The 26,424-nt window shown below is 45.5% G+C and overlaps 1 protein-coding gene across 2 annotated transcripts in view; it reads left to right on the forward strand.

The window, feature by feature from the left end:
* The window catches only part of LOC110486697 (speckle-type POZ protein), a 103,413-nt gene extending 79,982 nt beyond the window's left edge, over positions 1-23,431 (forward strand). For both annotated transcript variants that reach the window (XM_021558476.3, XM_090196984.1), the window contains exons 7-11: positions 8,054-8,231; positions 13,851-13,906; positions 16,012-16,134; positions 20,205-20,347; positions 22,495-23,431. In XM_021558476.3, the coding sequence (XP_021414151.1) occupies positions 8,054-8,231; positions 13,851-13,906; positions 16,012-16,134; positions 20,205-20,347; positions 22,495-22,639 (645 nt within the window). In that variant the 3' untranslated portion in view covers positions 22,640-23,431. The remainder of the gene's footprint in view (positions 1-8,053; positions 8,232-13,850; positions 13,907-16,011; positions 16,135-20,204; positions 20,348-22,494) is intronic.
* The last annotated feature ends 2,993 nt before the right edge of the window (positions 23,432-26,424 follow it).

Raw genomic sequence — 26,424 nt, forward strand, 5'->3', positions numbered from 1 at the left:
TGATCAGTAACCATGATCAAATATTTAGCCACTGTGTACTGTCGATTTAGGGCCAGATAGTACTCCAATTTGCTTGTGTTTGTGTTTCCCAATAAGCAATATAGTATTGTTTTGACTGTGTTGTAATTTGGTTTATCATGATTTATTGGATGTTCTGGTCCTGAGGCTTCAGTGCGTTAGTAGAACAGGTTTGTGAACTCAGCCCCAGGACCAGCTGGACTCTTTTCTTTGCGCAGCTCTCTCTCTCATTATACATCTCTCTCAGGACCAGCAGGACTCTTGTTTGCTCTGCGCTCTCTCTTGTTATACATCTCTCTCTCGTTATACATCTATCTCAGGACCAGCTGGATTCTTTTGTTTGCTCTGCGCTCTCTCTCGTTATACATCTCTCTCGTTATACATCTCTCTCGTTATACATCTCTCTCAGGACCAGCTGGACTCTTTTCTTTGCTCTGCTCTCTCTCTCGTTATACCTCTCTCTCGTTATACATCTCTCTTATTATGCATCTCTCTCGTTATACATCTCTCTCAGGACCAGCTGGACTCTTTTCTTTGCTCTGCTCTCTCTCTCGTTATACATCTCTCTCGTTATACATCTCTCTCGTTATACATCTCTCTCTTTATACATCTCTCTCATACCTTCTCTCTCTCTCTCTGTTATGTCTCTCGTTATCTCTCTCGTTATCTCTCTTGCGCTCTCTCGTTAATGGCCATATGGTCCCGTCCTGCCTCTGAGAGGGTGGAATAGCCCCAGAGCCCAGCACACATCTCTTCCCTCTCTCCTGGTATTTGTTCTCCATCTCTTATCCTCTCCTGTGGCCCCCTTCCCTCTCCTATCCTCTCTCCCTCCCCTGGCCCCTCATCTTCTCCCCTCAGGCAGAGATGTAGAACAGGGTGTGTGGTGGAGAAGGAGACATGTACCCGTGTGAATTGGTGCCAGCTGAAAGCCCTCTTTCTGTCTGCTCCTTAGGCAGTTATTTAAACCCCACACCAGCAAACTGGCTGGGTGTCATGTAGGGGAGTGCCAGAACAAACCCAGCCATCCTTTCTTGCCATCTTTTTTTCTCTTCCCTCATGTTATCTCTCGCTCTCTTGTTATCTCGCTCTCGTTATCTCGCTCTCGTTATCTTGCACTTGTGATCTCGCTTTCTTGTTATCGCGCCCGTGCTCTCGCGCCCGTGATCTCGCTCTCTCTATAATCTTCTTCCCTCTGTTCATCTTTGCCAAAGCTCCAGACACCTGCAGGTATTTAATGAGAAGATAGTTTCCATTAAAGGTTCTGTGCTGGCTGTCACGAGGTGTTCTGAGAGGAGGAGTGAAGGAAAGATGAGGTCCCTTCAGAGGAGAAAAGAGCACAGGAGGGGGTGGAGGAGGAGAGTGAGAGAAAAGGACATGTATGTGGATAACAGGAAAAAGGGGAGATGGGCAGAATTGGATGGATAGAAGTTTAGGAGAAATGTGCAGGCAGACAGATTAATGGGTTGGTATGTGGAGGAGAAGTGTCTACTTTCCTCACTTCTCTAATGAGACACCCTGGTAAATGGCTGGTCTCTCTCTCTCCTCTCTTCTCTGACAGGACTAACCTCACTCACCAAGGTCACAGTTTAAATACACTGTATGGATTTAGTTTTAAAGCAGTGTAATGTATGGATCTCTAGCGCCGGTCCTGGAGAACTAACTGTATATAGGATTTTGTTCCAAAACCAGCTGGGATGAAGCAAAACCTGCACACCTGTAGTTCTCAAGGACTGTAGTTTTTCACCCCTTCACATACGTTAGTTGGAGAACTTCCTCATAAAACGTACTGTATCTCTGACTAAGGGGTTTTGCTTACTGTTAAGTGATGCTAGCTCTATTCAGAAAGTTGAACAGAAGTGTCTTTCGGATACTCAGTCATCCTAAATTGGTAAGTCAGTGGTCCACCTTTAGGCAGACAGAGGTAGTGTCAGAGAGCATCGGCTGGTGGGCATGATTGGCTTGTTTCAGGTAGCCTCCATCTTTTTCACCCACTCTGTCACCTCAGGGTGTGAATGAACCACTGAAGGGTTTTCTCATTCTACCCCAGCATAACTCTTACTTCATAACAGTGATGATACAATAGTGCTTCTAGTCTCATCCTAACCACCCTACAGCCTCTTTGTATCCACAGAGCTTTCTTTCTATCTTTCTCTCTCTCCTCCGTATCCTCTCTCTCCTCTTTTCATCTCCACCGTCTCCTCCCAGGGAGTGTGTGAATAAATGAGGTGGGTGCTGATGTTCAGCTGTTTCCTTCTCTTACTCCTGCTCTTTCTCTCTCGCTCTCTCTTCTTTCTCCTGGCTGTCTGTGGGTAAGCACTTTGCCGGGTGACAGCGCCCATCCTTCACAGGGCCCTGCCATATGCCACGCTGCTGTCAGAGGAGACTGCTGCAGATGCTCCAGCTGCTCTCTTCACCCCTATCTACCTCCCTTTCTCGCCTCGCACACCTCCCCAAAACTGAGACGGGGAGATGTGTAGAGGCTCAGTGAGACTGAGACACAAAGTGAGAGACTTGGTTAGGGAGGATAGACAGAGAAAGAATGGGAAGGATGGAAGATGGGTGTAAGAGGGTGGAAATAGTTTGAGAGAAGATGTAACAGGGTTTGGAGTAGGCTTGGGCGGTATCCAGATTTTCATATTGTCATATCGCCCTTCTCGTATACCAGGATTTACAGTATAACTGGCATAGCACACAAGGGGGGTGCTAAAAACTCGAGGAAAGCCCATTGGGCTTGTATTACCAGAATGCTAACAAAATTAGCACAAACTACTATAATAGTGAAATCACATAGCTAAATGCGAACGGGCAAAAACGGACAAACTAATTGCAAAGACTGGCAAACCCAGCTCATAGTTATTACAAGCATAGCTACTAGCTACCGGATATCATTTTCGATCTGTATGGACATTGACAAGCGAAAGTGAACAAGATAAATTGTGCAAATGAACAAAGTTATGATGCTTGCTTTTCTGAAGGAAGAGAAGCATGTGTACATGGAGCAGATGGGAGAAGAATGGAGGGGGGAAAACACTAGTAGGAAGCACAGGGGAAAAACAACTCATCCAGAGATCTTTGACTTCTGGAAGAAAGCCATACTAAGATATCTGATGGAAAACATTGAGTAGTGAATTGCACATAAGTGTAAGTACATCACCTCATTGCGCTGCACAACAGAGACTCACTGATAGATATAGAATGCTATGGATTCACCACATGGCTTTCTCCCGCTGTGCTGTTTATAAACAAACACGTGACTGGCTCAACTGTTCTGGGGAACTACGATAAGCTTCATCGTTTAAAATGGGACAGGTGAAATGAAGAAAGCTTAATCTCCTAAAGTATTGCACAAGTGGACTGCAGGTAACAACTTAAAAAGTAGCTACAAATATGAACATTTATTGAAAAAGTTTGAATAAATATTTTTGAATATTGGGAGAACCATCCCATGGCTTTTTCCAAATACACCGCTATACGATATACAATATATTGCCCAAGCCTAGTTTGGAGTAGGGATAGAGCGAGGGTAAAATGGCGTAGAAATGAGTTGGTGACAGAGAGAATAAGTGAGGGAAATAAAGCAAGGTGACACTTGAGAGAAAGAAAGAGGGTTAGAGACCCAGTAACTGAGACAGACAGATGAATAGTGATAGATGGAGAGACAGGAGAAAAGTGCCTTTGTTTCATGTTGATCCTCATCTGATCCCCATGGGGTGGCAGGCAGCCTAGTGGTTAGAGCGTTGGACCAGTAACCGAAAGGTTGCAAGATCGAATCCCCGAGCTGACGAGGTAAAAATCTGTCCTTCTGCCCCTGAACAAGGCAGTTAACCCACTGTTCCTAGGCCGTCATTGAAAGTAAGAATTTGTTCTTAACTGACTTGCCTAGTTAAATAAAGTTAAAAATAAAATCTACTGGGCTTTCACCATTTCGCTGTGTCCCCAGCGCATCAACATTGATCTCACGTGTATCTGTTCCTAGTTGGGTTAGGCGGTATCCAGATTTGCATACCTTCATACCGTGCTTGTGCCTTCCCGGGATAGGCGGTTTTACCGGTGGTGCACACAAGGGGCGCATTTTGTTAGTATTTTTAGTATTTTGTTAGCATTCTGGTATACTAACAGGTACAAAGGAATCCCCATAGCGGTTAAGTAAATGCTAACGAGCGCTAAGACCAACAACCCAGCTCATACAAGTTTGCAAATATCTCAAAACACACAAAACAAATATTAGTCAGCAGGGATCTTAATCCAGGAAGGGATGATCTCTTCTGTTACAAGAAGCTTGATCTTTCAAGCTAACGTTAGCCGTTTAGCAAAACTTAGCTGGAGAGAATTTGTCCCGTCTTAGATAATTAACTTAATAGTTATAAGATATATAGCTGGCAAACATTAGTAGTGAATATCATACAAGTGTAACTTGATCACCTTTCTTGAGTTGCGCTGCAAGGAGTGACTGGTCTCATTGTGCTTCTTTATAAACAAACACACGTGACAGCTGTTTTGGAAAACAAGTACTGGTAAGCTTCATAATGAAAAATAATGTAACAGTCAAAATAATGAATGTAATCTGCTTTGTCTGTTACCTAGTGCTCAAGTTGGCTGCATGTATTTATATAAAATGTACAAATATTCAAATTGGCTAAAAACGGTATCGTACGAGGGTATTTAGAAACCCTAGTTTCGAGGCCTCCTCATTCAGGTTGAGAACAAGTTATAAACAAACAAATCATGAAGGCCATTTAGTTCTTATAAAAAATGAAACACCAAGTAACTGTCTTTCTCCCGTGCTCCTCCAGATCGTTTCCTTCAAGCGCTGTTAAATCGGGCCTCCGTCTCAAAGCTATCAGTTTAGTGTCTCTGTGATCTTCCTCGATAGTTTCAAGGGACCTGAATGGCTGGCCTGCCTGTGTTCCTCCATCCGTGTGTCTGCGTCGGTCTGTCTGCCCTTCTCTCTGCCACCCAGGCAGTTGTTTATCTCTGTGGAAGAACAAGGCTGGCGAGACAACAGTAACACATGGCTCCGAAACTGGCTGCTGTGGCTCCGGTCCGCTCTCTCTCTCGTGCGCGTCGTTCACCAGCTTGACTTCAAATCATGCATGAAATATGCCTCTGCCCCCATATGTGTGTCGATCCACTCAAAAACGTCTGTGGCGGAAGGGTGCAGGTGCAGGCTGGTCTGCTGAAATACCAACTGTAGATCTAGTCCAGTACCCTGGTGTGAATGGTGTCTCCATGGACTCAATGGAATGCTCATCAGTAGTGTTAACTGTCACTCACCATCTAATAAAGTAGGGGAATAATTTGTCTCATCCGCTATGAGGCTTTAATGGGTTGCCAGCAGGGTTGACTGGTATGTTTTGCCCTAGTTAAGCACCTAGATTTAAGTCATTTGGTTTAATGTCTGCATGTGTGAGTGTGGGCTTTTAGATGTGTGTGGCCTTATTTTGGGGTTTGCTGATACCTCTGAGGATAGTATGTTTATAAAGACAGTGTGTTTGCATTCAATATAGTTTGTGTGTCTTGAGCAGCGCTGTTTACTCTGGTTGAATGGAGAGCAGCTGGAGAGAGAGCGGATGAAGGGCCAGTCATGCATTATAAAAAGCTGCTGATGAGTTCTGCGCTCAGGGGTTCAGACGACTAGTTTAAAAGATCACACACCTATTAAGGCAGAGCTGAGGAAAGGTGTGTGTGCGTGTGACCCAGTCTGCTCTGGATTGATCAGAGAAAAGTCTCATATTGAACATAAGACACAGTGGAGAGAAAATAAAGTTTTCCATAACTTAATGAACTTGATTTGCTAATTTTTTCAGGACAATTTCACTCACGGCGTACTGTAAATCTATAAACAGACACGTAGAGGAGTAAAAGAGACTGACGCAGAAATGAATGAATCTTCTGGGCTCTGAGATTCCATGGCAACTGTCTGGTCTGCAGAGATCAAGAGGGCTGCTGTGAGTCGATAGAGAAACCAGCAGGTCAGGGGTTAAGGCCATTAATGAACATCGCCACCATAATGATGGTAATATACGGCCTTGCTGATGGTGATTGTTGAACATGCTGGTGATGAAGATGATGATGACAGGAGAACATGACTGAGGGGTGAAGACAGAGAGTATTTTAGTCAGTGTGTGTATATAGGAGCTAGCTCCAGAGCTACAGCAAAGTGTTGTTTCCACCTGGTTAGTTGATGGAATAATGGGCCAGGTTAGCCAGTGTGGCTAGCCTAGCGTGGCTTGCCGTGCTATACACCGGCTGAGTGCACCGCCATGCTTATTTATACCAACAGACACACATGAAACAGAAACACTCCCATCTGAATTTACCACTATATATAATGAGTGCGGCCCAATTGGCACCCTATTCCCTACAGTCAAAAGTTGAGCACTATATAGGGAATAGGGCGCTATTTGATACGCGGCCATACAGAGTGCATCTCAACAGACCCAGTGCTGTCTGTGTTGACTTACATGTTCCCTCCCTCTTACTCAGTCTCCTCAGTTTACCTATTTTAATATGCCTCCTATACTGTCTTCTTTCTCCTTCTCTCTCTCTCATCTCAATCTTCATCTCTCCTCCACATGTCTGTCTCTCCCAATCCTTGTATGAGTTGCTAATCAGTGTCTTATGAGTGCCTTGTGAGTGTACTCTTGAGTGAATGTGTGTGTGTGTGGAGATGGATGTACATCATTCATACTAAAGTCCCCCTGGAGTGTGATTTATGGAGCCAGCTGTGGGTACCAGACTGTGCCACACACACAGTGATACACAATACTCATGGTCACAATGCTCTCCTCTCAACATCACCATTTTCTTTGTACTGTGCCCCTGTAATGTCATCACAGGAAATGAGCTTGTGTTTATGAGAGTCTATTTCCTCCTTGGGATCCTATACCCTCCTATTATTTCTCTCTGTCTGTCACCCTGTCCTGCCTTTTTCTCCCAGTCTTTTATTCTCCATGTCTAACCCTCCCGCCCTGTCTTTCTCTCCCCTCCAGGCTAACACTTACACCTCCATCAGGAGCAAACAAGGGTCCTTGACATTCAATTTCCTGCTTGCCACACACTTTTTCATTGTGTGTTTTTCTCCCCTTTCGTCTCTGCCTGAGTCAGATGGGCAGACAGAGGGACGGGTGGACTGAGGAACGGAGAGAGGAACAGACAGAGGGGGACAGGGAGGGTGTTTTTCATGGGGGGCAGCCTCCCTCCCTGTCTGAACAGCCCAGTAGCAAGGTCAACTTACTGGGATGCATTTGGGAGTTTGTGGCCATGACACAGCTATTTCTGGGAACAGTTTTAGTGGCAATGAATTCTTGGAAATTGTTGGGCGATGTTTGGTTCTTTTAATTCTGTGGTTTTAAAGGTTGCTGATAACCTAATAGGAGTGTGGATGTGTTTAACTATACTTGTGGGGACCAGAAACAAAAACTGGGTACATTTTGTTAGTCCCCACAAGGTCAAATGCTGTTTCTATGGGGTTTATGGTTAAGGTTAGAATTAGTGTTAAGGTTAGGAGGGAAAATAGGATCTTGAATGGTACTACATTTGGTGTCCCACACTGTGTGAGTATTAGTATGTTCGATGTTGTCTTGAACAGGTGGCTAAGCCAGCATGGAGAATATATACACACACACCCTAATGATTAATAGACTGAGTCAAGTCCCTGTCTAGTTTGTGAGTGGATGTGGTAAATGAGCAGAGCACACGTTAATTGTTGGAGGTGTGTGTTTGCATGGCAGCTTTATTTAACGGTTGATGTATTGATTGGTGTGGCAGAGATCATCTGTTAATGGCTGGTCTTCCTGTATATGATTTGATGTGTGTGTTGTCTGATTTGTCCATTAGAATGTGTAAGGTGATAGACGGTCTAATACCGCTGATGTCTGTCTGTCTGTCTGGTTACTGTAATGTATACAGTGTGAGTAGACTGACTGACTGATCTTCCCTCTGTCTTTTTCTTTCTTTTTTAAATTGTATTTATTTTTCTCATTCTTTTTCTCTCTCGTCTCCTGTCTCTCCGTCTAACTCTCCCTCCTTGTAGGTGAGTGTGGTGCAGGACTCTGTGAACATCTCAGGTCAGAACACTATGAACATGGTGAAGGTGCCAGACTGCAGGCTGGCCGATGAGCTGGGAGGGCTTTGGGAACACTCCCGCTTCACTGACTGCTCCCTGTGTGTGGCGGGACAGGAGTTCCAGGCACACAAAGCCATCCTGGCAGGTAAGACTACTTTTGTCTCGCACGCCACGCACGTGCATACTGACCACACAGAACACCGGACCCACTTCTTACAGATATTGACACTTCAATGACAGAAACACCGACTATGGGCTCTATTGTAACAAACCTAATGCAATGTTAAGTCTTAGCGCTGGCTATATTTGCTAAATATTTTCAACATGTTTGCATTCCACATTGTTTTAATTGCATTGCTATAATATGGAAATACATTGTCTAACATAGGCTATACCATTCACACTGATATATGGGCTAGGCCTACCGTAAATTGCAGTGTGGTCATGCCAAACATAGTCAATAAGCAAGACTAAATTCACTTGGCTATCGATAAGGCCTAAAAAGAAAGTGTATAATTCTAATAACTAAATAGCAGTGCCTCCTGAGTGGCGCAGCGGTCTAAGGCACTGCATCGCAGTGTTGCGGCGTCATTACAGCCTGGGGTTTGATCCCATAGTGCGGCGCACAATTGGCCCAGCGTTGTCCGGGTTAGGGGAGGGTTTGGCCGGGGCGGCTTTACTTGGCTCATTGCGCTCTTGCCACTCCTTGTGGCGGGCCGGGCTCCTCCAGGCTGACTTGGGTCGTCAGTTGAATGGTGTTTCCTCTGACACATTGGTGCAGCTGGCTTCCGGGTTAAGCGAGCAGGTGTTAAGAAGCGCGGCTTGGCGGGTCATGTTTCGGAGGACGCATGACTCAAACTTTGTGTCTCGTGAGCCCTTTGGGGAGTTGCAGCAATGAGACAAGATCGTAATTGGATTGCAATTGGATATCATGAAATTGGGGAGAAAAAGGGGGAGAAATTACAATAAAAAAATAAATACTAAACAGCAACTTGTTTTTAAATAAGCTTTGTTTACATTTTGAGTTGAAGGCACCATAATTACTCCACGTGGGCATATCATACAGAGAAAACATGGACTATGTAGGGTTTTACAAACATCCATACTTTTTAAAGGAGCTGGATAAAGATCCAAAATAAATAGAGAGGGTGAATGTCCACTCACTGTTATACTACTCGTAAATGTAATGTTTTATAAACTTGACAGATCATATTTGCACTTCTACAGAAATAGTAGTTGGGGTCTCAACTTACTGTTGCGAGTTAGAATAGTAAAATACACAAGGTGCAATTTCTAAATGTGTTTATCAGCAGGTCTAGATTTTTTTTTTTGTACCTTTTATTTGACTAGGCAAGTCAGTTAAGAACAAATTCTTATTTTCAATGACGGCCTAGGAACAGGGCAGAACGACAGATTTGTACCTTGTCAGCTCGGGGGTTTGAACTTGCAACCTTCCGGTTACTAGTCCAACTCTCTAACCACTAGGCTACCCTGCCGCCCAATGTGAGTTATAGATCTGTCATTCTCATTGAAAGCAAGTCTAAGAAGCTGTAGATCTGTTAAATGAACACTATCTATGCTACCCGTTCATAAGTTTGTTTTTGCGTCTCTTACTTTTGGTTTTGTACAACAGCTTTTAACAACTGAAAATACATGATTTGTTGTTATTGAAAATATATTTCACAGTGGTTTAGATGTTCCAATGATTCTCTACCCTGCTTGTTTTGTGACAAACTGAAATCAGGCGAACTATTAGAATTTTAGCTGCCAGGATATGGTGGAGGGATTTCTGCATATTGCGCCTTTTTAAAACGGCAACATTTCCTCAACACCCCATGGCAAAATGTGTAGAAAATTAACTGTAAAGCTTAAAAACATGGCTTTTACTGTCAACGTGGGGGGCGGGGGGCAACCAAGCAATCGTGGCCCATCATGATAAGTTTGGATTTTTGGGGGCCCTCCAGTCCCATCAAAGTTTCCCATCCTTGCCATAAACCCATAGATGGTGAATCTTTCAAATAAGTTGTTTTTTAAGCAAAAAACAAAGCAAAGGCCTCCCGGGTGGCGCAGTGGTCTAAGGCACTGCATCGCAGTGCTAGCTGTGCCACCAGAGACTCTGGGTTTGAGCCCAGGCTCTGTCGCAGGCGGCCGCGACCGGGAGGTCCATGCGGCGACACACAATTGGCCTAGTCTCATCCGGGTGAAGGGAGGGTTTGGTCGGTAGGGATATCCTTATCTCATCGCGCACTAGCAACTCCTGTGGCGGGCCGGGCGCAGTGCATGCCAGGTCGCCAGGTGTACGGTGTTTCCTCCGACACATTGGTGCGGCTGGCTTCTGGGTTGGATGCGCGCTGTGTTAAGAAGCAGTGTGGCTTGGTTGGGTTGTGTTTAGGAGGACGCATGGCTTTCGACCTTTGTCTCTCTCGAGCCCGTACTGGAGTTGTAGCGATGAGACAAGATAGTAACTACTAACAATTGGATACCACGAAATTGGGGAGAAAAAGGGGTCAAATTCCAAAACAACAACAACAAAAACAAAGCACTTTAAATAATAATAATAATTAAACTAACAACAATATTTCTAAACAGGATCGGGTCAGAAGCATGATATCATAAATCACATCTCTCGTTCCATGAGCGTAAGGCAATGTGTGCACACGTAGACTTAGGGCTCTTGGGCCGGAGGCATGGATGTTTGTCCTGTCCATTGAATATAGTTTACACACTACAATAGGCGTAGTTAGAACAAACACAGCCAATGTATTTTTTGATATTGGCTTCAACATGGAAATATTCGTCTACACACATTGCGCTAACAGCCATGGACATTGCCCAAACGTTATAATAAGATAAGTCTACCATCGCTGTTGATATGGCCGGTTAGTGACTTTGCCACGTATAATGTAAACAAATTAACAGGCTACGTGTGGATTCAGCACCAAGGACAGCGATCGGAATATCCATAATTTGACATTTAGGTTCAGATAAGTGGAAGATGGAGTTGTTTGTCAAAATGATAAAGGAAAAACGCAAACAGTCTATTGCAATAACTTAATTTTCCTAAACTGACTTCCTACAGTCACTGACACCTTTCATTCCATGGGCATCGCACATAGGCCTAATGAGTCCAAACTTTTCACAGTAGCTGCATGGATAAAAATCATGTCCAATATGAAGAAAAAACGTGAATGTCTTACTGTTTTGATGCTCATGCTATTTGTTTTATAAAATATTGCTTATAGGCTACTGATTATGCTACTGTGAGCCTCCACTGAGCAAATCAATGCTATAACCAATTGCATTTCCACAAAATCCAGCTTTTGGTGAGTCTTAAATATCACCAGAAGGAAGCTCTGCTTGAAATTGGGACAATGGCACACGTATTTAAGGACACCCCAAATATTTCCACTCTTCCCACCGCAGCGCACTTGAGCTGATATAAGACAGGTAAATTACCAACCCTTGCGCCAGGGTTGGAAAATAGTGTAGTGCTGGCTTTTAGAAGTTGAAATTGCCAAAGAGCAGGCTTTTAATGGCAGCTGCAAATAGAGCCCCATGACTGAGTATCTGACTGAAACTTTGAGGAACTCTCCCTGTGGAGAATGGGAATGGCTGTCAATTATCCAGTCATTTTGAGACATTTTAATTGTGTGCTACTGTGGCATTGGGGTCTTCACTCTCTCTCCACCCCCTCATCTGGCTGTCTGCACCTCCCTCTCTCCTTTTCTCCTTCTCCCTCGTTTCTTCCGCTACCTGGGTTAGGTGACACCCACTCCCCTCATTGTTCTCCTTCTCCACCACCATTCCTGTGACAACTCTCCGGGCCGTTAATCGCTGTGGAGACGGACAGAGCAGGATCAAAAGGGCTGTGGAAGGGTGTGTGCTGGCTGAGCGGAACGCTTTAAATTGGCTTCTTATTGGTCATGTGATCTAAAACAGTGTGTGGTGCTTCTCTCTCTGTCTACTGCAGAATGAGCTCGGCACTGCATCTCTATAATACCCTCACACAGCTATGGTACAACACTCACACAAAACAACTCTCAGCTATGGAACAACACAACTCTCAGCTATGGAACAACACTCACAACAAAACAACTCTCAGCTATGGAACAACACTCACAACAAAACAACTCTCAGCTATGGTACAACACAATAAAACAACTCTCAGCTATGGAACAACACTCACAACAAAACAACTCTCAGCTATGGAACAACACTCACACAAAACGACTCTCAGCTATGGAACAACACTCACAACAAAATGACTCTCAGCTATGGAACAACACTTACATAAAACAACTCTCGGCTATGGAACAACACTCACACAAAATTACTCTCAGCTATGGAGCAACAAAACGACTCTCAGCTATGGTACAACACTCACAACAAAACAACTCTCAGCTATGGTACAACACTCACACAAAACAACTCTCAGCTATGGAACAACACAACTCTCAGCTATGGTACAACACTCACAACAAAACAACTCTCAGCTATGGTACAACACAACAAAACAACTCTCAGATATGGAACATCACTCACACAAAACAACTCTCAGCTATGGAACAACACTCACACAGCAACTCTCAGCTCTGGAACAACACTCACAACAAAACAACTATCAGCTATGGAAAAACACACAACAAATCGACTCTTAGCTATGGAACAACACTCACAACAAAACAACTCTCAGCTATGGAACAACACTCACACAAAACGACTCTCAGCTATGGAACAACACTCACAACAAAACGACTCTCAGCTATGGAACAACACTCACACAAAACAACTCTCGGCTATGGAACAACACTCACACAAAATGACTCTCAGCTATGGAGCAACAAAATTACTCTCAGCTATGGTACAACACTCACAACAAAACGACTCTCAGCTATGGAACAACACTCACAATAAAATTACTCTCAGCTATGGAACAACACTCCAGGTGTCCTACTCCCAAGCACACTAGTGCTCTACTATCATAGAGAGGGATCCCATGTCTTTATTAGAAAAACACATGTAGACTATGAAACAATGATGATTTAGAGGGGGAAACTGTCTCCCTGTGGAGAATGGGAATGGCTGTCAATTATTGAGTCATTTTGAGACATTTTAATTGTGTGCTGCTGTGGGGTTGTGTTTCTCCATCTCTCCCTCTCTCTGACAAATCTCTGAATTAAACCACGCTATGTGGTTTAGTACACCCCAAATTCCATCCTATTCCCTAGTGCGCTACCCCGGTCAAAAATAGTGCACTATATAGGAAATAGGATGCCATTTGGGGCACATCCTTTATCTCCTGGTTCATGGCCCTACTAGTCTTCAGTGAGAGCTAGTGCTGCTGGTCAAACTCATTGAAGATGGCTTCATTAGGCCTTGGGAGTAGCAGTAGCAGGACGGTGTGTACCGGAGGCTGTTCGTTCTTTCCACTGCCCCTGTGGCAGACAGACAGATGGGAGACACTAAACTATTCTTTCTCCTCTCTCCTTCTCTCTCCCCTTCTCTCTCTCCTTCTCTCGCTCACTTGCTCTATCAATCTATCCATGTACAAATTACCTCAACTGACCTGTACCCCCGCACATTGACTCGGTACCGGTACACCCTGTATATAGCCTCGTTATGTTACTTTTTATTTGAGTTTATTTAGTAAATATTTTCTTAACTCCATTTCTTGAACTGCATTGTTGGTTAAGGGCTTATAAGTAAGCATTGTATTCGGCGCATGTGACCATACATTTTGATTGTGTTCTCTCTACCCCTCCAGCCCGATCGCCAGTGTTCAGTGCCATGTTTGAGCATGAGATGGAGGAGAGTAAAAAGGTGAGTGTTGTAGACAGTGTTGTGACCTGAACAGTCCTGTGTCTCAGTGGGGAGTATCTTCACATCTTTCTCTCTGTTGCATCATCACTAGTTCAGACAGGGATATGTCTACACGGTTACTGTACCCTTCCCGAATGTTGTCTCGTCTGCATGGAGATTGCAGGCTCACTGTAAGATCTATAACTGTAGGATTTGTGGGAGTTTGATCAAAATAGATCCTTGGTGTGTGTGTGTGTGTGTGTGTGTGTGAGCCCCGTGCCATGGTGGGTCCTGCTCATCTGATAGGGAGGTGGTGAGATTGAACATCAGTGATTTAGAGATTGTGTTGGCAGAATATTGATGCGGGCCCTGCTTAAATGGGGAAATGATAAAGCACACAGCGAGGAAATGCATCTTAATTGGTATATAAGTGGGCGTCTTCATCAGGGAGAGGGGGAGGGATGTGTCCCCATTTGATAGAGATAACAGATTCACCAGTCTATAGAGGGAGAATAAATGCGTTTGTAAATAAACACAATAATAGCCAAGTCTTGTGCCTGTTTGTGTGTATTGGTAGACTGTGTGTGTGTGTATTGGTAGATCATGAAAGATCACGTGTACTCTCTGTACAGCACAAATGTTTGTGTCTGTTGGTGATAAACAAACACGTGTATGTCTGTGCTAATGTGTAATGGGTTGATTTGTAGTGTGCTGTTCTGTTAGTGTCCAGAGTGGAACATTAATGTACTATGAGCTGTCTGTATACCCGGCCTGACCCCGCTGAAATACCTCAGGTCGCCGTGACGACGATAAACCAGCAACATAATTGGTTTACTGCCTTGTTCTGCCTCTCGGAGCGGAGAAAAGGGTTCAGGGTTACCGTTACCGTGCCGACGAGCGATAAAGAGCGCTTGCCGTTGGCTGCAGGCACCGTTCGTTGGGAACGAATGCTCCGGATTAATTCCAGGAATCGACTGTGGAGGAAAAAATACATCTAAAATGCCGTTTTCAATTTTGGGGTTGAACGTGTTCAGACTGTTTCAGAGGTGTTCTGGTGCTCTGGTCTGCTCACAACTATTTGGTGTGTGTGTGTTTTATATGTATAAACATGAATGATAAAGTAGATAGTAAAATTAGCTTTACTGAACAAAAATATAAACGCAGCGATTTTACAGTTATAGTTATAGTTATAGAGTTATAGTTCATAAGAAAATCTGTCAATTGAAATAAATTCATTAGGCCCAAATCTATGGATTTCAAATGATTGGGCAGGGGTGCGGCCATGTGTTTGCCTGGGAGGGCATAGGCCCACCCACTGCGGAGCCAGGTCCAGCAAATCAGAATACGTTTTTCCCAACAAAAGGGTTTCATTACAGAGTTACAGGCAGACAAACACTCCTCAGCACCCCTTTCCTCTTCCCCCCTGACTGTCCCGCAGGTGAAGAATCCAGATGTGGAGGTCCTGGGCTGGCGTGGTTACACGTGGTCTTCGGTTGTGATGCCTTTTGGATGTATTGCCAAATTCTCTAAAACGGCGTTTAAGGCGGCTTATGGTAGAGAAATGAACATTAAAATCTCTGGCAACAGCTCTGGTGTACGTTCTTGCAGTCAGCATGCTTATTGCACGCTCCCTCAACTTGAGACATCTGTAGCATTGTTTTGTGTGACAAAACGTTACATTTTAGAGTGGCCTTTATTGCCCCCAGCACAAGGTGCACCTGTGTAATGTGCATGCTATTCAATCACTTTCTTGAGATGATGCACCTGTCAGGTGGCTGGATTATCTTGGCCAAGGAAAAATGCTCACTAGCAGGAAAGTAAACTGATTTTGTGCACAAATTTACCTTTTTGTGTGTATGGAACATTTCTGGGATCTTATATTTCAGCCCATGAAACGTGGGACCAGCACTTTACATGTTGCGTTTATATTTTTGTTCAGTGTAGATAGGTGAAGTTAACCATCTATCTGAAATGAGGTAAGCAGACTGCATCATGCGAAGACTGCTGGAACAGGATCACAGTCAATGGAGTGTTCATAATGGAGTGTTCATAATGGATCTGATGTTGGGAAGTTGTGGTAATATAGGCTCTGAGCACTGCCCTCGGTCTCTTCTCTCCTCCTCTAGAACCGTGTGGAGATTAACGATGTGGAGCCCGAGGTGTTCAAGGAGATGATGTGCTTCATCTACACGGGCAAAGCCCCCAACCTGGACAAGATGGCTGACGACCTGCTGGCTGCGGCTGACAAGGTTAGTGTGGGTGGAGGAGGAATGAGGGGGTGTGTATATCGTATCTGATATTATATTGAATGGATGAGTGAGTGAGTATATCATATGTTATAATGTTCCCTGGCATACAGTATGTTATGTTCATGTATGTGAGGTGTATGTGATGCTATGTACCATATGTAGTGGTCCTGTGTGCAGAATGATGCTAGGTCTATGTGACTCTAAATAAATTAACTGAATGTGGAAGAATTCAACCTCCATAACTTCCTTGGTTTTCTGTCAACATATTTGAGTATTTTCTAGGACCCCAGATCTGTTGATGCACGAGCGCGCGCATACACACACACACACACACACACACACACACCCTACATTGTTTGTGTTAAGTGCTGCCCTTCGCTCCTCAAGGATTCCTCTTGTGACACTCCCTCATCTTAACTCTGCATTCATCCTCTCTCCTCCCATTCATTTCCTTCCCTCTCTTTTCTCATGCAGTGTGTGTGATTTATTTAATAACGGTGCATGTGGTTAACTCTGTAGGGAGCTGCTGGAATAACTGGAGGCCAAGGCCAGGTCTCACTAAGATCCTCCTTTACCCCTCTGATGCTATCCCAGCAGCCTCTCTGGCTACACAATAGTACAGCTCTTATGTAATACACGCACACGCACAAACACACACACACACACCTCTGAATCAGTTCTCCTGGCTGCAGTCTGAAGATTAGCTTGTTGTGGGGCTTTGTGTGTGGGTACGTACACTATATATTAGTCGACCGATTATGATTTTTCAACGCCGATACCGATTGGAGGACCAAAAAAAGCCGATACCGATTAATCGGACGATTTTAAAAATTAAATTAAAAAATTTTAAAATAAAAAAATACATTTCTAATAATGACAATTACAACAATACTGAATGAACACTTATTTTAACTTAATATAATACATTAATAAAATCATTTTAGCCTCAAATAAATAATGAAACATGTTCAATTTGGTTTAAATAATCCAAAAACAAAGTGTTGGAGAAGAAAGTAAAAGTGCAATATGTGCCATGTAAGAAAGCTAAAGTTCAAGTTCCTTGCTCAGAACATATGAAAGCTGGTGGTTCCTTTTAACATGAGTCTTCAATATTCCCAGGTAAGAAGTTTTAGGTTGTAGTTATTATAGGAATTATAGGACTATTTCTCTCTATACCATTTGTATTTCATTAACCTTTGACTATTGGATGTTCTTATAGGCACTTTAGTATTGCCAGTGTAACAGCATAGCTTCTGTCCCTCTCCTCGCCCCTACCTGGGCTCGAACCAGGAACAGATCGACAACAGCCACCCTCAAAGCAGCGTTACCCATGTAGAGCAAGGGGAACAACTACTCCAAGTCTCAGAGCGAGTGACGTTTGAAACAGTATTAGTGCGCACCCCGCTAACTAGCTAGCCCTTTCACATCGGTTACACCATCCTAATCTCGGGAGTTGATGGGCTTGAAGTCATAAACAGCTCAATGCTTGAAGTACAACGAAGAGCTGCTGGCAAATGCACAAAAGTGCTGTTTGAATGAATGCTTACGAGCCTGCTGGTGCCTACCACTGCTCAGACTGCTCTATCAAATCATAGACTTAGTTATAACATAATAACACACAGAAATATGAGCCTTAGGTCATTAATATGGTCGAATCCGGAAATTATAATCTCGAAAACAAGACGTTTATTCTTTCAGTGAAATACGGAACCGTTCCGTATTTTATCTAACGGGTGGCATCCATAAGTCTAAATATCCCTGTTACATTGCACAACCTTCAATGTTAAGTCATAATTACGTAAAATTCTGGCAAATTAGGCGGCCCAAACTGTTGCATATACACTGACTGCATGCAATGAACGCAAGAGAAGTGACACAATTTCACCTGGTTAATATTGCCTGCTAACCTGGATTTCCTTTAGCTAAATATTCAGGTTTAAAAATATATACTTCTGTGTATTGATTTTAAGAAAGGCATAGATGTTTATGGTTAGGTACAGTTTGGAGCAACGACAGTCCTTTTTCACGAATACGCACCGCATCGATTATATGCAGCGCAGGACACGCTAGTTAAACTAGTAATATCATCAACCATGTGTAGTTATGATTATGATTGATAGTTTTTTTTTTATAAGATAAGTTTAATGCTAGCTAGCAGCTTACCTTGGCTTACTGCATTCGTGTAACAGGCAGGCTCCTCGTGGAGTGCAATGTAATCAGGTGGTTAGAGCGTTGGACTAGTTAACTGTACGGTTGCAAGATTGGATCCCCCGAACTGACACTGAAAATCTGTCGTTCTGCCAATGAACAAGGCAGTTAACCCACCTTTTCCTAGGTCATCATTGAAAATAAGAATGTGTTCTTAACTGACTTGCCTAGTTAAATAAAGGTGTAAAAAAAAAAAAAGATTTCCGATTTGTTATGAAATCTTGAAATCGGCCCAAATTAATCGGCCATTCCGATTAATCGTCAACCTCTCCTATATATATACAAAGGTATGTGGACACCCCTTCAAGTTAGTGGATTGGGCTATTTCAGCCACACCCATTTCTGACAGGTGTATAAAATCAAACACACAGCCATGCAATCTCCATATACAAACATTGGCAGTGGAATGGCCTTACTGAAGAGCTCAGTGACTTTCAACGTGGCACTGTCATAGGATGCCACCTTTCCAACAAGTCAGTTTGTCAAATTTCTGCCCTGCTAGAGCTCCCCTGGTCAACTTTAAGTGCTGTTATTATGAAGTGGAAACGTCTAGGAGCAACAACGGCTCAGCCGTGAAGTGGTAGGCCACACAAGCTCATAGAATGGGACGGAGTGCTGAAGCTCGTAGCGCTTAAAAATTGTCTGCTCTCGGCTGCAACACTCACTTCCGAGTTCCAAATTGCCTTTGGAAGCAACGTCAGCATAAGAACTGTTTGTCAGTAGCTTCCATAGCCGAGCAGCCTAGCGTCGTCTGGAGTGGTGTAAAGCTCGCTGGAGCAGTGGAAAGCGTTCTCTGAAGTGATGACTTGCGCTTCACCATCTTGCAGTCCGACAGACGAATCTGGGTTTGGCGGATGCCAGGAGAAGGCTATTTGCCCCAATACATTGTGCCAACTGTAACGTTTGGTGGAATAATGGTCCAGGGCTGTTTTTCATGGTTCGGGCCAGGCCCCTTAGTTCCAGTAAAGGGAAATCTTAACTCTACATCATACAATGACATTCTAAATGATTCTGTGCTTCCAAATTTGTGCCAACAGTTTGGGGAAGGCCCCTTCCTGTTTCAGCAGGACAATGCCCCCGTGCACAAAGCGAGGTTCATACAGAAATGGTTTGTCGAGATCGATGTGGAAGAACTTGACTGGCCTGCACAGAGCCCTGACCTCAACCCCATCGAACACATTTGGGATGAATTGGAACGCCGACTGCGAGCCAGGCCTAATCGCCCAACATCAGTGCCTGATCTCACAAATGCTCTTGTGGCTGAATGGAAGCAAGTCCCTGCAGCAATGTTCCAACATCTAGTGGAAAGCCTTCCCAGGAGGCTGTTATTGCAGCAAAGGGGGGACCATCTCCATATTAATGCCCATGGTTTTGGAATGAGATGTTTGACGTGCAGGTGTCCATACTTTTGGTCATGTAGTGTATATGTGATGTGCCCATTTTCACACAAGGACACACTCGCCTATCTGTCAGTGTGTGGAAAGTGGCCTTTTGTGAGTGACTTTCTGCCTCAGAGTTGTGTGTGTTTGTCTACACTGTGGGTGTACTGCACCGTGGTGTGTTGAGTTGGACACTCAGGGTTTAACAGGACGTCAGATAAATCACCTTTCAGTGTTTACACACTACCATGATCTCTGCTCTCTCTCCCTGGTTCCCGCGCTCCACCTCCACCACTCACTGTCAACACTCCTTTTCAAACCCTCTCCCTCTCTCTGTCAAACTAGCTTCATTGACGTGACAGGAGCAATTTGATGTTATGAAATCATTACACTGTCCAGCATTTCCTATTGTAAATGGTGACAGATAGCAAGTACAAATGTATTAGTTTTCTCCCCCCCCCCCCCCCCCCGTCTCTCTGTCAGTATGCTCTGGAGAGGCTGAAGGTGATGTGTGAGGATGCTCTGTGCACCAGTCTGTCTGTGGAGAACACTGCAGAGATCCTCATCCTGGCAGACCTGCACAGTGCAGACCAACTCAAAACACAGGCTGTGGACTTCATCAACTAGTGAGTGGCACACACACACTGCACCCCACTCTCATTCTATACTCCTCACTCAAACACACACACTGCACCCCACTCTCATTCTATACTCCTCACTCAAACACACACACTGCACCCCGCTCTCATTCTATACTCCTCACTCACACACACACTGCACCCCGCTCTCATTCTATAATCCTCACTCAAACACACACACTGCACCCCGCTCTCATTCTATACTCCTCACTCACAGAACACTCTCTATATACCTAACACATACTGTTACTGTACCCCTCACTCAGAAAACTCGCTAAATACCTAGCACATACCGGCACTGTAACCCTCACTCAGAACACTCTCTATATACCTAACACACAGGTACTGTACCCCTCACTCAGAACACTCTCTATATACCTAACACACAGTTACTTTATCCCTCACTCAGAACACTCTATTTACCTAACACATACCGTTACTGTAACTCTCACTCAGAACACTCTCTATATACCTAACACACACTGTTACTTTATCCCTCACTGAGAACACTCTCTATATACCTAACACAGTTACTTTATCCCTCACTCAGAACACTCTATATACCTAACACATACCGTTACTGTACCCCTAACACATACCGTTACTGTAACCCTCACTCAGAACACTCTCTATATACCTAACACACACTGTTACTGTACCCCTCACTCAAAACACTCTCGCTAAATACCTAACACATACCGTTACTGTAACCCTCACTCAGAACACTCTCTATATACCTAACACATACCGTTACTCTACCCCTCACTCAGAACACTCTCTATTTACCTAACACATACCGTTACTGTACCCCTCACTCAGAACACTCTCTATTTACCTTACACATACCGTTACTGTAACTCTCACTCAGAACACTCTCTATATACCTAACACACACTGTTACTGTACCCCTCACTCAAAACACTCTCGCTAAATACCTAACACATACCGTTACTGTAACCCTCACTCAGAACACTCTCTATATACCTAACACATACCGTTACTCTACCCCTCACTCAGAACACTCTCTATTTACCTAACACATACCGTTACTGTACCCCTCACTCAGAACACTCTCTATTTACCTTACACATACCGTTACTGTAACTCTCACTCAGAACACTCTCTATATACCTAACACATACTGTTACTGTAACCCTCACTCAGAACATTTTCGCTAAATGCCCCTCTCTCTCTCTCTCTCTCTCTCTCTCTCTCTCTCTCTCTCTCTCTCTCTCTCTCTCTCTCTCTCTCTCTCTCTCTCTCTCTCTCTCTCTCTCTCTCTCTCTCTCTCTCTCTCTCGTGATTCCACTCCTAATTGTGGTTATGGGCATTATGCCAGTTTAATTTGACTGTTGTTGTTGTGGAAATTGACCATGGGGGACTCTGGCTTGCAAAGCGCTATCAACCCTCCTCCCTCGGACAACATCGACAACAACTGAAATCAATAAAGAGGACGAATATAGAAAAGAAACTACACAGTGTAACCAATAAACCCCAGACCTCCCTCCCCCCGCCCTGTAGTCAACACCACTGTTAGCCCCCTTCTCTCTTCCTCTCGCTCTCCTTCCATTTTCTCCCTCCCTTCTCTCTCCCCTCTCCTCCCCCTCTCCCCCAGCCCCCTGGGCCCGGCCTGCTCTCCAGCTGTGGCTGCTCTCTCTGTGCCCTTTGCTGGTCTGCTAACCCCAGGCACAGCTCATAGCTCATAGCTCACAGCCCATTGCCCATTAGAGGGAGCAGGGGATACATGTCCTTACCAGGGAACTGGGTCAGAGGTGGGCTTGGATGTCTGGGAGGTATGCTGCTGGACACACATTGACTTTCATTAACACACACACACTAATACACAGAACAAATGTCATTAAAGGCCATGTATGTGTGTGCGTGATAGTGCAGTACTGCACCCTGAGGGTGTGAGGAGGCTGGGGATTCCCACAGGGCCCAGTGGTATGCAGTCTGTCAGGTTTGTGTGGAGGATGGAGGGAGGGGCCAGGTTAGAACAGTGCTAATATCTCTCCTTCTCGCTCTCTGCCTCACTCTTTCGTCCTCTCCTTCTGACTTTTCTCTCTTTGTCCCTCCCCCTCTCTCGCCCCTTCCTCTTTCTCCCCCACCTCTCTCTCTGTGTCTCTTTTCTCTAGCCATGCTGCTGAGGTGATGGAGACGTCTGGCTGGAAGTCCATGGTGGCATCCCACCCCCACCTGGTGGCTGAGGCCTATCGCTCCCTGGCCTCGGCCCAGTGCCCCTTCCTGGGACCCCCACGCAAACGCCTCAAACAGTCCTAGTGTCCCTGGATCCCTTGCCCAGCTCTGCTCTACCCTGGGACCACAGAGGGGTCTGCTCTCCTCCTCCTCCAGGCCCCCTCCAGAACCTAGAGATGCCCAGATTGATACCAGAGCTCCTCCCTCCCTCCTCCCTCAGCTGAAAATACAGGGGGGATGATGTGGATTTGGTACAAAGACGATGAAAAAAAGGGATGATCCACCCTGATAACTGAATATAGACAGTGACTACCTTGTCTTACCCTGTACACCTGTAGAGAACAGAGTGTTTGGGTATAGGAGGGAGGTAGAAGTTGTAAATGCATTTTTTTTTTACTTTACTTTTTTTTAAAGTCCTCCTTGTAGCATTGTGTAAAAGCCCAAGCTTTATGTATGAAATCAGAAAAACAAACAAAAAAGACAATAACCAAAAATGGACAAAGAGAAAGTTTTGGGTGATGAAGTGCCACCATGTCCCAGTCATCTTCCCTGAGCAGAGAAAAACCTGTAGTTCATGTTTGACATCCATCTTGTACAAAATAACATTTTAAGCATTTTTCTCACCGAAGGGCAAAAAGAAAGGTGATTTTTTGCAAGAAACAAGATGGAGATGAACACGTTTTAATGTTCAACATGTCCAACCTTTTTCTCTTAGAAAAACGACATACAAAAACATATTATATCAACTGTTTTTACTCTGACCCTTTTCAGGACTACTTTCCTCATTGGTGGAATTAGAAGGCACTCCTGCGTCACTGTCAAAACGCTAACAAATGTTTAGTCTCAACACAAAATACAGCTATTTGGATTGTAAAAGCCTTGTTGTCTTTCAATATCTACTGAGTTATTAGTGTGTGTGTGTGGTGACCATGTCTGCCAACGATTGACTGGTTAAACACTCATTTGAAACTGCTGCACTCAGCCCTATTTACATCTCATCCACACATGATCAAAGTCTGCTAAATCCCCTACACACACCTCATCCTACTGTACTGTAAGTGTCAGGGTGTGTCTGGTGTATAAGCTTTCCTGTTGGCATTGTCAGTTCTAGTTGTGTTTGACTTGGTCTTAGTGTGCTTCCTGTCTGTGACTACAGATGTAATCTCCTCGGTCTGCTGGGCTAATGGTGTGTATTTGAACAGGATTTGTCTCTGTTGACCGAGGTTGTAGCTCAGCAGGACTCCTATCAGCACTCCCATCACCCTGAAGACTCTAGAGAAGCTGTTTCCACCCCAGTCTATCAGTCATCATCTGCCAGATGTCCCAGCCACCTCTGTCCACTAGCTAACACACCGTCCAGACTGTACAGTAGCTACAATTGTGGCCCAAAAGGCACCCTATTCCATGTTTAGTACACTACTTGTGACTAGGGTGGCCATTTGGGACACAACCTACATCTCTTTTAGGATAGAATGGTGTGATCCCTGGTATTATTAGTATAGAGAGAAGGAGCATGTAGGAGATGGACAACTGAGTGGTCACAGGCAAAGCTAGGCTAGTCGGAGGGGAGGGGGGAGTGGTCACAGGCAAAGCTAGGCTAGTGGGGGAGGGGAAAGTGGTCACAGGCAAAGTTAGGCTCGTGGGGGGGGGGGGGTCACAGGCAAAGCTAGGCTCGTGGGGGGGGTCACAGGCAAAGCTAGGCTCGTGGGGGGGAGGGAAAGTGGTCACAGGCAAAGCTAGGCTCGTGGGGGGGAGGGAAAGTGGTCACAGGCAAAGCTAGGCTAGTGGGTGGGGGGGGGGGGGACTGGTCACAGGCAGAGCTAGGCTAGTGGGGGGGAGTGGTCACAGGCAAAGCTAGGCTAGTGGGGGGGGGGTGCAAAGCTAGGCTTGTGGGGGAGTGGTCACAGGTAAAGCTAGGCTAGTGGGGGAGGGGCAAAGCTAGGCTAGTGGGGGGGGGAGTGGTCACAGGTAAAGCTAGGCTAGTGGGGGGGGGGGGGGGGGGAGTGGTCTCAGGCAAAGCTAGGCGAGTGGGAGGGGAGGAGAAGCGGTGTAGAGGCCTGTGGGGGAGAAGCGGTATAGAGACCAGAGAGAATATGCCATTCTGATATAGTACTGTTTGCACAACAACCTCTGAGTATGCTTTCTAGACACTGCAACCATGGCAAAGACTCTGCCGTTAAGATAAAGGTTTGTGTGTGTGTACATGTGCGTGTCATCTTGAACCACATTGAGTGTATTTCTATACGTACTGTTTAGTCACACTTCCTCTTACTAAGCCTTGTCCTTGAATTGTTGTCAGGTCTCCTTTATAATACCAACAAGTCTGTCTTTGAGGAGAGAGAACTCCTCTGAGCTGGCTTCTTTGCTTTACATACTCATGTCCTAGCTTTCCTTGGGTGTGTTTGTTGGGGCGCTGTCAGCAGTTTAGACCATTGGGGAGAGATGGCTGGATAGAGGGATAGATGAGGAGAGGCGTGTGCTATTGTCATACACGCTGTAAAAGTCTGTTGCTCTGTCCTTCCTTCCCCTCCTCCCTCTCCCTCTTTCCCATGCCTCTCTTAATGGGAGTGAGAGATGAGCCAGCAGGTCAGTGCTGTAAACTGAGTAACAAGCTCTGTGGCCGTGTCAGCCCGCCACAGCTAAAGACGAGAAGCCGGCCTTAAGATTGATGTCCACTGCTCCACTCTGCCCTGCAGCAGGAAGAAGAGGGAGGGAGGGAGAGAGGGGTGAGGAGGGGAGGGGTGAGGAAAGGAAGATGGGGGGGGGGAGAAGGAGGAAAGGAAGATGGGGGGGGGGGGGGGAAGGAGGAAAGGGAAGATGGGGGGAGAAGGAGGAAAGGAAGATGGGGGGAGGAGGGGGAGAAGGAGGAAAGGAAGATGGGGGGAGGAGGGGGAGAAGGAGGAAAGGAAGATGGGGGAGGAGGAGGAGGAAAGGAAGATGGGGGGAGGAGGAGGAGGAAAGGAAGATGGGGGAGGAGGAAAGGAAGATGGGGGGAGGAGGAAAGAAGATGGGGGGAGGAGGAAAGGAAGATGGGGGGGAGGAGAAGAAGGAAGGGAAGATGGGGGGGGGGGAGGAGGAGGAGAAGGAAAGGAAGATGGGGGGAGAAGGAGGAAAGGAAGATGGGGGGAGAAGGAGGAAAGGAAGATGGGGGAGAAAGGAATAAAGGAAGATGGGGGAGAAGGAGGCAAGGAAGATGGGGAGGAGGAGAGGTAGGGAAAGGAAGACTGGGTGGGGAAGGAAGGAGGAGGAAGGAGATGGGGGAGGAAGGAAGGAAGAAAGGAAAGCATGGGGGAAGGAGGAGCAGGAAAGGAAGATGGGGAGGAGGAGAAGGAAGGAAGATGGGGGGAGGAGGAGAGAAAAGGAAAGGAAGATGGGGAGGAGGAGGAAAGGAAAATGGGGAGGAGGAGAAGGAAGGAAGATGGGAGGAGAAGGAAAGGAAGATGGGGGAGGAGAAGGAAAGGAAGATGGGGGGAGGAGAAGGAAAGGAAGATGGGGGGAGGAGGAGAAGGAAAGGAAGATGGGGAGGAGGAGAAGGAGATGGGAGGAGGAGAAGGAAAGGAAGATGGGGGGAGGAGGAGAAGGAAAGGAAGATGGGGGAGGAGGAGAAGGAGGAGGAGGAAGGAGATGGGGGAGGAGGAGAAGGAAAGGAAGATGGGGGGAGGAGGAGAAGGAAAGGGAAGATGGGGGGAGAAGGAGAGAAGGAAGAGGGGGGAGAGGAGGGAAGGAAGAGGGGGAGGAGGAAAGGAAGAGGGGGAGGGAGGAAGGAAGAGGGGGAGGGAGGAAGAAAGGAAGAGGGGGGAGAAGGAAAGGAAATAAGGGGGGAGGGAGGAAAGGAGGAGGGGGAGAAGGAGGAAGGGAGGTAGGAGGAG

Source organism: Oncorhynchus mykiss, chromosome 13, assembly GCF_057628025.1.
Source record: "Oncorhynchus mykiss isolate SJ-2025 chromosome 13, ASM5762802v1, whole genome shotgun sequence".
Taxonomy (NCBI): domain Eukaryota; kingdom Metazoa; phylum Chordata; class Actinopteri; order Salmoniformes; family Salmonidae; genus Oncorhynchus; species Oncorhynchus mykiss.